Here is a 12,707-nt window from a genome sequence, read left to right on the forward strand (position 1 = left end):
AGCAGAGTCATGATCTCACTGCAGTATTTAAGAACAGTGTAAGCTAGCACTACAAAACATGAAGGGCAGTTACTCAGAGTTAGTTGTTGCTGGCAGTACACCCGCATGTTTCTGTATTTTCTGAGGTAGAGTAGTTGGTAGAGCTTCTAGCTGTCCCCATGCTCACACAATAATAATAAAGCCACTGAATCTTATGCTTAGTGTCAACAGAAATTTAAAGTCAGTTTGAAATGTTTCTCTAGGAGCATAACTGGACATATTTTAGGCTTTTAAAGAGTCCTGCAGCATCCATGAACAAAGTTACTTGGCTTGGACTGTGAAAGAAAAAGCAAACAGAAACACACACAAAAATATAATAATTTGCAGAAGACATTTTAGCACTCCCAGCCAAGAAATAAAACCTTGAGGCTTGATGAACTGTAGGAATGGCACAAGCCCAAACTAGCTACCGTCCAGAGGAAAGGGCAAGAGTATCTGCATCAATATACTCAAAGCAACAGCTAGCATAAGAACTGCATCTAATGTCAGCTTTGCAAAGAACGTGTACCAATGGATCAAACTGTAAGGTCTGAGGAAATCTCAGTTTGAGAGATAGACCGTTGGCTAAAAGCTGCAAACAGCACTTCCTGAGAAGTCCATAAGCACAGAACAAGTTTCAGATCCTATACGTCAGTTGGCCTCCACATGCATCAGCATTCCAAAACAAATGTACGTGCCCCAGCCAAAAGCTGCAAGAGCACAGCAAGGCTTCCCTGCATTTGCTCCGGAAAGCTTTGGGAAGGGGTGGGGAGTTGTCTCTGTTTTGATATCTAATTGCAAAGAAAATAGAGATCCTCCATCTGCTCTCAGGAAGCATGGAGATTGAAGAGCAGTTTGAATTGCTTAAAAATAGACTGTTAGGGGATAAGCCATGAAGGCCGTGGAAAAACCACAAGCAAAATGCTAGGATGAAGAGAGGTAGGCAACGGGGGAGTAACAGGAACAAAGCAAAGTGTAACTTCTTAAGAGCAACAAAGAGATACAGGCAGGTTGTAACACTAACAAAGGATGGTATCTTATCTGCAGTGGGCTGCTGAAAATAATCTATCCTCAACATGGAGCTGAAGCCCAGTTCTGAGTTTCTTTCATCCTCTGCTATCCACAACTCACTGCAAAACTCAGAAGGCAGCTGTGCCACATCTGGTCAGCACAGAGAAACTCCTTAGTGTTACTACTACAAATCATCTGCAATTCAAACTAGAGAGTTTTGTGCAGTGATTTTAATTATTCAAACACTGCCAGTAATTCAAGTCAGAAATGGACACAATGGCACAGATGTGATTTTAATTAACATTTAATCTAACGTTATATTCTCCTTTCTTTGTCTGAGGTGATGATATAATGCTACTTCCACCCATTCACTCCTAGGCACCTCACTCCAGCAATAGAGAGAAAGCCTTACATGTAAAAGGAAGTACATCCTCTTACATCACCCAGTAAAATATTCCTGACACAGATACAACAGCAGTAAGGAACACAAAAAGGTGAGTTCAAATGGCAGTCGTGCCATTGATATTAAGATCTGCAGCCACACAACGTACACGCAAGATGAAATGGCTGCTGAATGGCTACCCCATTCAGCTTGCACACTAGAGAGGACAGCTGACTTACAAAGACCTAGAACTCTTAATATGTGAGGATGTAATTTAAAAAGTGCTAGAATAAATTAACATCAAAGTTTACCAACAAGCTAATTATGGAATTTCTGACTTTTGAAGTAGATTACGTTATAACCTCAAGCATTTGCTTCTGAATTATCTTTTTGTAATGTAATTTATTTATAGGCACTTTTCTAGTATTCTTTGCCAGAATAACTCGAAATCCAAATTTCTTATTAAAAGATGACTCAGACAGCTGCAACAGTTCAATCCTAACTAAAAACCCCTGGCAGCTTTAGTCTTCTAAAAATACCAGATAGTCAATATTGCTCTGGTGTTTAGAATATCTTCTTTCAGCATCTTACTAAAGCGTTAAACCATACCATTCCACAGTTGCGTGTTGGAGCCCAGGACTAACCAAGCAAGTTTCTATACTGCTACAGGAGGAGGTGGTCTTCTGGGGCCACCAAAGGAAGCACAAAGGCAGAGCTACTCACCACTTTCCAGCGATCTTTGACCACATAATTGGCCGGAAGGATGTCGACCTGCTCCCCTCCTCCACTCATGTTTGGTTCGTCCTTGATGACTGCTGCTAGGCACTGCATTTGCCAGCCAGAGAGTATTTTAGTAGCTCCCAATTTAAATGAGCCATTTATCTGAGGAAAAAAGGGGTGGAGGTAAAGAATGGTAGAATTAATACAGGTTATGGCAGTACATGCTACATTTTCACAGGTTTTGCTTACCTGATATGATGATATAATATTAATTTTATAATATTATTAGTTATAATTCCGAACCAGTCTCTTAGGAAAGAAGGCTAACTCACCATACAGATACCCGAGCTCAATCCATGCATACACTTGGCAGATGCAACCATGCTTCAGGTCAGCAGCACAAACTAAAAAGGTGATAGATACCAGCTATACCATGCAGGAGTCCAGTGCTCTTGTGCCTGACAGCCAAAAAGTCAAGGAGAATCTAATGCCAAATGCTGCAAGAGCTGTTACAGTTACCCGGCAAAAGGGTCTTGTTTTAAGAGAGCAGCTGCAACACGGGCAGTTTTTATGGTTTTCATTGGATGGCATCCAACACAAATCAGAGGGGTTTGCCAGGAATTGCATTCAATAAGCTTAAAAGCATCTCAATAGGGTTGAAGGGCCTTTAGAGAGCCAGGATTAAAGATACTGTGATGAACAGCCAAGCAGAGAAGATGGGGATGGTTAGAAAGGGCTTCAGCCATCTATAAATTAGTCCTCCTCATAGCATATGCACTGCTAAAAATTATCAAATAAAGATATAGAAAAATATCTTATTGCTATGGTGTTTACATTCTACCTCATGCCTCTTTCCCTGCTTTTACAGGGATCTCCAGATAGCCTACACAGAAATTAATTTTGTTTCATTTTTTTTTTATTACAATTCTTCTATAAAATTGACTTTCAGATACACATTAGCTCTGCCCTAGAAGAAAATTAATTTGAAACAGGACAAATAGATTATCTTCTTAATGCATTTTGTCTTTTTGTCTAAGATTCTTTGCTTGCTTTAGAAGTAGGCCAGGCTGCACAGATCTTTTATTAAGCTTTCTTTGCTGTTCTACCTTTCTTCCCTAAAGATACTCCATATTTCCCTTCCTAAAAACGAGAGCTACTGCAGCACTCTGACTGCAAAGTTAAATAAGTTCAACACCATAAATACTGAACGAGAATGAAAGATCACCACACTTCTTCAGGCCAAAAAAAAATGAAGAAAGTCCCCATTAAATTATGAGCTCAAGTAGAGAAAATTCCCCAGCAATAAAAGGACCAAGAAGGAAGGACAGGAAGTGACCAGCAACACAGTGTGCACAAGGAAGAGGCAGACAGAAATATGTCACAAATCTCAAGACATAGAGGATGATCAAACATGAAAATATATGCAACACCTCAAAAGAAGATGCTGTTCTAGAAATAGAACATAACCGTAGAAGAACCAAGCAGCAGAATATAATGCAGTAAGAGGGCTTTTGTGAAGTGTTCATACAATCCAACATCTGATACAAGTGCAATCAAAATGATGAAAGAGAAATAGGAAGGAAACTGAATTATAAAGAAATTTCAGAAGAAAAGACGCTGTGAAATACTTTGAATTCCCATAGAGTCCTGCGTCTGTATGGGGCAGCAGCTCTTTCAGCCTCCAGCTATTGATGGCAGTAAGAAACTGGAAAAGTCTCCACTGAAAAAAATACATACTGTGTTTGGCAGCAGAACATTTTTTTTTCTTACTGCTAATGAGCAATTCTAATGCCATTCCCAAACCAGAACAGTAGAAGTGATCCAACACATGATCCCTATGAGCTCTGCATGTGCTGGGAGGCAAGAGCACAGTACCTCACTGCAGGCTGTACAGGACAGAGAACCTCCCTAAAATCCTTCCTGGGGCTGGTTGTTCTTTATTACTTAAATGAAAGACATTTAATTACATGTAATTTAAAAAGTCAAAAGTCTGTCCTAAACCCTTAGTGTTACAAGAATACAAAAATGCATTAACATAGCTATACAGAGATGCAGGTACACGAAAGTCTCTCGGCATCCCTCAATGAGGGCAAGCACAGCACAGTGCAGCTCTGGCATGTAGGCAGTACAGAGTCAGCTGGAGCACCACAATGGGGGGTTGGCAGTAGCAACAAAGACAGACAGAAAGGAATTTGGGAGTTTTACCCAGTTATGCATTATTTTTCACTTGTTGGAAGCAATATTCCTAAAAACATGGGGCATGATGCATGCACTGATGCCACATGCGCATGAGAAGTTTTTGGTCTAGTAAGCAGTGACAGGAAGTAATGTGAAAGAATAATTTTAGAAGAGAGACAGTATCCATAGCTAGGCAAGACAGAACTGCTTGCTGTGGTATTGAATATACCATTTTTCTTTATCAATGTTATACTAACTGCACAAAAAAACCCACAACAGTGTGTTTGTCATTCAAGGAGTCCCAGAAAGCTTTATTGGCTTTGAAATAGAATAAAATCCTCCTGAGGAACTACCATGAGTAGCAGCCATTTGGTGATAAAGAATTACATAGCAAAGTTTATATACGCTTTGGTACAGCCACAGTGGTGCAGCCAAACAAAAAAGACAATTTAATTATAGCTTGAGACAAATTTCAAACTGTTTTAGATGGCAGAAGCAGCACAAAACGGTGATAACGTAACAAAAATCTGATCCTGAGGCAGCATTAACACTGCAGAAACAAGCTTAGGCATATTGACTGAGGGTTTATCAGAGTAACATGAAGCACTGCCTACAGCCATAACAAAAAATACAACACACGTTGATCAAGATCTCCAGAAGTGTCCCAGAAAGGGCCAAAGAAGGGGCAGAAGTTATGTTTTCTATGCAAAGATAAGTGTATATGTGGTATGCAGTATTCCATCCCCAAAAAAATCAGATACAGTGTAAATATGGCTTGTCCAGCATCTAAGCCTGTTGCCAGCCCCCTGCTAGGCATGAATTTGCTGGTGTAGCTACGGAAGTGAGGTGGTGAGAGATGGTCAGTGGGCTCTACCCAACAGACAGCACAGAGCACCACCTCTATAAGTTAAATGAGTGGGGACTCATTGAACTTATCGGGACCTGGAGCAGAGATGGAAGGATAATAGTTCTCTTAAGCTCCAGCAAGGATGTTTCTGATTCCAATGGTAACAAAGTATGTGAACTCTGAAACATCTTTGTCACGTTCAGATTTAAGGTGTAGAGATTACAGAATGCAAAGGCACATAACTTGGAAGACAGTAACTGGGAAGACAAAAACTTTCAGACTGTCTTCTTCCTGTAGGAAATGTACTATTTTCCAGGAAACAGTTGTATCCATATCCCAAGAAGAGAAGGAAGAGTGCCGAGGAAGCCTAAGACACTGTGAAACTGGCTTCCTAGAAATAGCATATGAAGCAGAAAGAAAGCAGGTGTGAGAAAGAAACAGTGACAATAACAGAACTGTCTCTTGGCCAACCTCAGCATCCAGAAGTGTGAAATCAGCTCTTGCTTACTGCTGTCTCTTCCAGCCCATACTGGAGAATCTGTAGTGTTTTATAAATTTAGTCCTGGCCCTTGAAAAAAAATACATATATCCAAAAAAAACCATCCATGCTTAAAAGGCCTCACTAAGTATTCTGACACACTGCTCTGCTATATGTTCCTTCTGTTTGGCATCTAGGCAGCTCTAGTGAATAGTACACGTAGTTAAATGGTCTTTTTAATTTTAAGGCAGCTTGCAAGAAAACTGATGTAATATAGCAGCAATTACTGAACTGACATGAACACGTAGACCAACAGAAAAGCATGACTGTGGCAGGCACCAGTAGTAAAATTAGGAGGAAGGTCTGCATGAGAATTATTCAGTGCAGTGCCCAATGTTGTAACCCATCAGGCAGATGTATCAAATGTATCTCCCTGGTTCACATCTGTGTTCTTCAAGAAATCGACTCACGTAAGCAAAAGGAACTTCACAGAAGCTGCGAGCTGAAGAACTCTTCACTGCGGACGCTTGCAGAGATTCATAAACTGACTTGACAAATTCATTAAAATAAATAACAATTAGAAATCCATTAAAGAGCTGCATGCAAACATTTCACCTTTAGTTTAAGAAGCTGTCAGTTCACCGATTGCTGAAGGCAGTATAAGCGTTCTGGTAAGACATTTTATATGCTTTCCCTGCTCTTATTCTCAACCCCTGATATCCTCTTGGCTATCTTCCTTGAAGAAAGCTCTACTATTTGTATGACATCTTTCCCATATTAGTTCATTTCAGTCTTGGTATGCTTTGTTAGTAGCGTTCAAAATACAGCCAAGTTGAAAAGTCATCAGATTCGGAGTGGTTATTAAAGAGCAGAACAAAGCTCTGGAGGTCTGTCTCTCACCATCTTACTAAAGGTCCTGGGACAGTCTTAAGAGTCTTTATCTCACTGTTGAGGAATCACAACATGCCACTCTATTTCAGGACACATCCTCACCACTGGAAGCCTACAAATTAAAACAATTAGAACAAGTGTAGATTATTCAGACTGCTGTAGCCCAGAACCCTCATCACTTGATCAAAGCGTTGTCACCCATCCTGAAAAGGGATCCACCTTAACTGCAGATCCCAATGATGTTTTAAGAAGTTGATGTGAGCTAAGGATTTTTAGGTGAGATTAGACCAGACATCTGAAAACAAGAGCAGCAACCCCAGTAAGGTGCAACCTGGAAGTCAGTTCAATCACTCTTTCCAATATGTGAATGAGAGGAAGAAAAAAAAAATGTTTTAAGTAGAACTTAAGCATAACTTAACTGTTCCCACCATGAATATTGGTTTGAAAGATCCCACTAAGAGAAAGGTTTACCAGCATTAGGCCAAAATGAAACCAAAGCAGCAGAGAATGAGCATATAAAAGAAGGTTCAGGAGAGCTTAGAAGTAAGAACAGCAAAGCTTCCAAGTGCAACTGAGCAGCAGAAGTTGGGCTCAGTCAACAGCGGGATTAACAGCAGGCACTCATCCTCTCACTGTTCTACAAACTTTATCTGTTTCCAGCACACAATACCAACCATAAAAATGAAACACCTTGTGTTAAAACAACAAAAATATGTATCCTTAAATCTTTGTATAAATAAGCTGCACCTTGTACCAGCATTCTGTTATTAGGATAGAAATGCATGCGACAATATAAGAGAATTGATTAGAAGAAAATACATTGCACTGCACTAACAGTGCTTCAGCCCTGGAACACATCATACCTCCTGCTGAATTTGAAACAGCAATTTGAAACAAGTCATATGTTAGGGTAAGTCTGACAGCAGGAGCTCGAAAGGTTCTGAATTGTTCCTTGCAGACACATCTCCCTTCATTGCCTGCCTCTGCTGTTCTGAATCCTGCTCAGAGAGTGGGCTCAACTCCTAGCAGTTGTGGCTTATTGTCTCCTCTGTGACATGCTCCTCTCATAGGTATGCAAGGACATCAGCCTTAGAAAGTCTGGATTTGCTATTCATAGCATTTCATTTCTGTAAAACTAAATAAATAAAGAACTAAAGGCGAGGTTGCAAGATGCTGGGACTATTTTTCACCTTTGAAAAGCTTCTGTTTTATGACCATAAAAGAGTGACGTAAATATGACTGAAAAACAATCTGAAATGCTGCAATCAAAAGAGGCAGCTCCAGACTCACTGCTAACCCTGGGCTGCACTAAATAGAGTGTAACAAATGTGACAGCATACACCCCTTGACAGCACTGCTACTGCTTACCTGCTTACACAGCCAAGTGAAGGTACTGTAGTCTGCACAGTCACTTACAACTATCAGCATATGACCTAAGGAAAGCAAAGCCCCAAACATACAAGCTCAGGCACGTCTAACTCATGGCTGCACACCACCAGGGCAGCAAATCTGGCCCAGCAAACAGCCTGGGCACCCATCACTCCCAACAACCACACAGCGGTGTGCGATCCGCACAGGCTGAAACCAGCACAGGAGGAGGGCACAGTGTGGGGCTGACTCTGTTATGGCAAATGGTGGTGTGCACTGTGATACAGTGCCTGAACACAGGCCCTGTGAGCAGCAATAAGCATGCAGCTGTGCTTTGCTTTTTGAGAAAGGAATTTGAGAACGGATTTTGAGAGTGCTCTAAAAATTATCAATTTCATTTGTTGATATGCAACTCCATTTCCAGTTGACATAAAAGCAGATGTTGGTGAGGTGGCAGTAGAGATTGAGCCTTCCCACCAATAGCCTGTTCAATTTTGTTGCCACGTGACAGAATGGCGTCTGACATGGAAGTGCAAAGAGCAAAAGTGCGGACTTGAATTCCTCCATGCAAAAACAATGGCAGCCATTGACATTCATTGGTGCTTCCTGAATGTTTGTGGAGTCCAAACAGTGGATGTCACACAGTGAAGTGGTGGGTGGTACATTTCAGCAGTGGCAACAGAAACAGTGGGTCACCTCCACTGCTGCAGACTGTTATGAATATGGCATGTAGGCTCTTGTTTATTCCTTGTCCAAATGCATAACTAATGGTGGTAGCTGTGAAGAACAAAAATAGTGTTTTACAGCAGAGAATTCGCTCCATTAAACAGTGTTTTTGTATGGATTGTATTTTCCATGGAAATAATTGAGGCATTACTTTCAGAGCAGTCTTCATAGATGTGGCCCAAGACAATTCCTTTTCACTCAATGTGTCCCAAACAAGCCAAAATGTTGGACGTTAGTGCATTAATGCATTCTTTCAGAGACTGAATTAGCATACATTACAAAGCAGTCAAATACAGCAGTTATTTCTGTGCCAAAACCCACATCTAAAAGAGAATTAGTCTGTTACTTTTTTCCAAACTCCTTGAACCAAATTGCTCCAATTTTTGAACCAAGCAGAAAATTAAATAAATGGAAACCAAGAAGCCCCTCCTGCAACATGATCAACTTAACCTCTTTTAACGCAACAAACAAATATCATAGTCTGCTTAAAATGAGCACTAACTGGAGTTTAAGCTCATCTACTACCTGCAGAGCCAGTATTGATTGCTATTTGCAAAGCCTGAGTAGTACGCTGGTAGCCAGAACAAATATATCTGAACAAAAGCAAGAGCTACCAGAGGTTATACTTGTTGGAGACTGGAACCTCTTCAAAGTCCCTTCCAATCAGAGCCAGTCTATGATTCTACGGTTCTAGGGTCAACCTCAGCCTGCACCTTTAAACATCACACAGAGATTGGAACAGGCTGCGGAGGCTGGTGGTCACTGTCCCTGTAAGTGCCCAAGAACAGTGAGATGTGGCACTGAGGGTCACGGTTAGAGGGCACAGTGGGGGTGGGTCAGCGGTTGGACACGATGCTCTTGGAGATCTTTTCTTCACGACTGTGTACGTTCTCAGCAGCTGCTCCTGGATTAGTTTGTTTAATCAACCGTTTTGTACCCTAGAGCATCCCTCTAAGGCAATTCCTCTGCTTCCTCCCTGCAGAGGGCTTTTGTGGGGAGCTTACCACCATCCTCTATGAGACCACCAAAAGCCTCTCTTCAGAGCTCTGCCCAGCAGTCACTGGCTGGAGCCACTAGTCTTGGAGAACAGCATTTTACCTTGAGCAGCTGGCTCAGCTGTACTGCAAACTGGGAACAAGCTGCTTAATGGTCCCAAATATAACCTAATGCAGAGTGACCAAAAGGCCTACAGCTTGAGACCAACCATTTTCAACTTGCATTCCAGCAAAAATAATACTCATCTTCAAATCATATCTTAGATGAAGCCACTGCAAATATCAAGATACTCCTCAAAAAGCTATTCATAGAATCATAGAAGGGTTGAAAAGGACCACAATGATCATCTAGTTTCAACACCCCACCCCCCCCGCCATGTGCAGGGTTGCCAACCAGCAGACCAGGCCGCCCAGAGCCACATCCAGCCTGGCCTTGAATGCCTCCATGGATGGGGCAAGAGGATTCAGAGGATAAGAGCATACACTAAGTGCCTAGGCAGAGAATACTGTACTTCATATATGGACTCAACTTCTGGAAGACAGAGAAGGATGAAGAAGGGACTGCACCCAGCATTTTCCTAGCTGGGATCACCTCAGTTTGTACAAAAAGAATATATCCTAAAGAAGTCAGACTGAGGGATTCCACTGAAGTTACATGTAACTTTGGATGAAACACCACTAATTTTACAAGAACTGTCAAAACTGTATATAAACGAAAACTAGTGAAGTTCAGGGTCCATTTTGAGCACTTGCTGCAGATTTTGAGTGTCCACATATAACATCTGGATTCTGATGTGTTGGAAAACAAGCCTCCATCCCAAGGATCACTGCTTATGGCACTGTGCATGTCAGGAGCCTCTCCTTGGATGCCCTCCTCCAGCTCTGCACCTTGTGTTTGTAACCCTACAAGAAATGTGTCAACGTGGCACTTAGGGATGTGGCTTTAGTCAGCACGGTGGTGATGGTTTGATGGTTGGACTAGATGATCGTATAGATGTCTTTTCTAACCCAAATGCTTCTATCTTCCTTTAAAAAACAAAAAAACACACACATATTTACAGACACGACACTAAGACTTCGTGCTGCCAAGAGCCTTTTGAAATCTAACAAAAATTAGAGTGAGGCAAGTGCCACTTGCTGCACTGTTACATCATACCAGACTAAATGAGTCTAAGTGGGACATTTTTTCCTGTTTTTCAAGCTCACTGCTGATCACAGCAGAGACTGTTTGTAATTATACAGAAGAGATTTCCTGAGACTGATGGAAACATTTTATCATGCCAGCTGTTAGTCACTTCAACCATCTCTCTGCAGCCCTCCTGCAACTATTTCTACCATGTTTCAGACAAAAAAAATCTCTCCCTTAGTTGGAGCACGCTCAATGGAGCATGTTTAACCTTCCTCTACCTCATGTTTTAAGCAAATCTACAGTAACATTCTCTGAACTGCTGCCTTACAGTTTTTTTAGTTTGCAGACAGCTGGTGAATTGCCCAAAGGTGATGTCCTCATGGCTGACCCACTTTTTTTCCTACCCTTGGGAAATCCCAGTACATTCTCAGCCATATTCAGCAGTTCTCTGAGCGTTTTTTTTTCCCCCTCAAAGACAGAAGTGCCCAGGGGTGTAAAACTCATTTTTACATTGGAAGCTCAGATTTCATTGTTATCTGAACAATCTACAATTCCAGAGGAATCTGTTTCCCATGCAGCTGATCTAAAGACGATATTAACAAAGGAAACAACACCATCAATGCCAGTAGCAGCTGTGGCCCACACTGATTTTTCACTCTGTGTCTGAACATCCTAGAAAAGTTTATGGCAATTCTTGTAGATGCATGTATGATCTGTTTAACTCCTGCATTGCTGCAACATCCAGTTTCCAAGGAGGAATTGTTTTAGCAAGTTCATGGAAGAGTTCTTGTTACAAGTTTGTCCTGGTTGCCTTTAGGTAAGACGTTTCCACATGTGCCAACAATGCCATCTAGTCCACAACTGTCACCACGCTCTTCCATTCTCCCAGCCCATGCAAATTATCATTCCTCATCCATAAACCATGAGAATAAGTTTCCTTATCTGTCAAGTTTAACAGCTCTATGACTTGGGCATGTGTCTTCTCATTCTGCTACAGATCTCTCACAACATTACACCACATCACCGTGCCTGCCAGAAGAATTTCTTGAATGTCATTCTTGAAAAAAAGAAGAAAAACAACACTTCAAAATCTGTTCCTCAGGGCAGATTTGTTGCAATTATCCATACTTATACTTTGATCCTCAATTTGCCAATGCTTTGCCAGCTAACCGGATCCTGAGAATTTCTTATTACAGAACACTTGGGGTTGCAAGTCTTATTTTAATGTAAAAATAATTGAAGTCCCGTTCATAATTGTATTAAAGAAATGACATAAGAAATTTATACTTGAGCTGGCAAAAGCTCACAACAATTTTTCAAACTGATCTCAATCTGAAATGTGTAATTATGCATTCTGGGCTCAATGTGCCAGAGTAAGCTGGCTACCAGAGAAACACTTCTAATAATACTCCACAGCCACAATTACTGCTGCCAGTCCAGCAGGGAAAAAATGAACAACAATTTTACCACAACCAGAAAAACAGACAGCAAGGTTAAAGAAAACCCATTTGGAGGGGGGAAAAAAAAAAAAAAAAAGAAAAAAAAAAAGAAAAAAAAAACCAGACTAAAAAGCCCTACCTTTGAGTTGCTGTCACATTTGGAATAGGTTGCAGACCTAAGTAACCAGCTAGTCTTGAGGCCCAGAACCCAAATGCATTCTGCCATTTCCCTCATACCATCTTGAGAGTGAGAAAATATTTGACTACCTTTCTGCTGAATGTTTTAGCCTTTAGCCTTTTCCCTTTTCCTCCTGTTTTTTCACATTTTTCCTTTTTGTTTTTCCTCCTGCTTAATGTGCAAAGTCTCATCAGCCTCACTTTTGCTTGATGAGTAACCACTCCTCATTCTTTCTAGACAGAGGTAAAAGTGTCAAGAAAAGCAGAAGGAAAGTACACTTCACATAAAATACTTCATAGCATAACCAAGCTCAGGTTCAGACACTTAGGAATAATGCATATTTCTGT

At 41.1% G+C, this 12,707-nt stretch overlaps 1 protein-coding gene across 5 annotated transcripts in view; it reads right to left on the bottom strand.

Moving 5' to 3' along the window:
* Nucleotides 1–12,707, bottom strand: part of TTBK1 (tau tubulin kinase 1) — a 99,646-nt gene that overhangs the window by 80,687 nt on the left and 6,252 nt on the right. For 3 of the 5 annotated variants that reach the window (XM_052676006.1, XM_052675967.1, XM_052675996.1), the window contains exon 2: nt 2,135–2,293. In XM_052676006.1, the coding sequence (XP_052531966.1) occupies nt 2,135–2,242 (108 nt within the window). In that variant the 5' untranslated portion in view covers nt 2,243–2,293. Of the gene's footprint in view, nt 1–2,134; nt 2,294–6,534; nt 6,638–12,707 lie in introns of all 5 variants that reach the window. The other 2 variants (XM_052675975.1, XM_052675985.1) reach the window with 1 other exon arrangement.

Source organism: Tympanuchus pallidicinctus, unplaced genomic scaffold, assembly GCF_026119805.1.
Source record: "Tympanuchus pallidicinctus isolate F22 unplaced genomic scaffold, pur_lepc_1.0 scaffold1, whole genome shotgun sequence".
In the NCBI taxonomy this organism is placed as follows: Eukaryota; Metazoa; Chordata; class Aves; order Galliformes; family Phasianidae; genus Tympanuchus; species Tympanuchus pallidicinctus.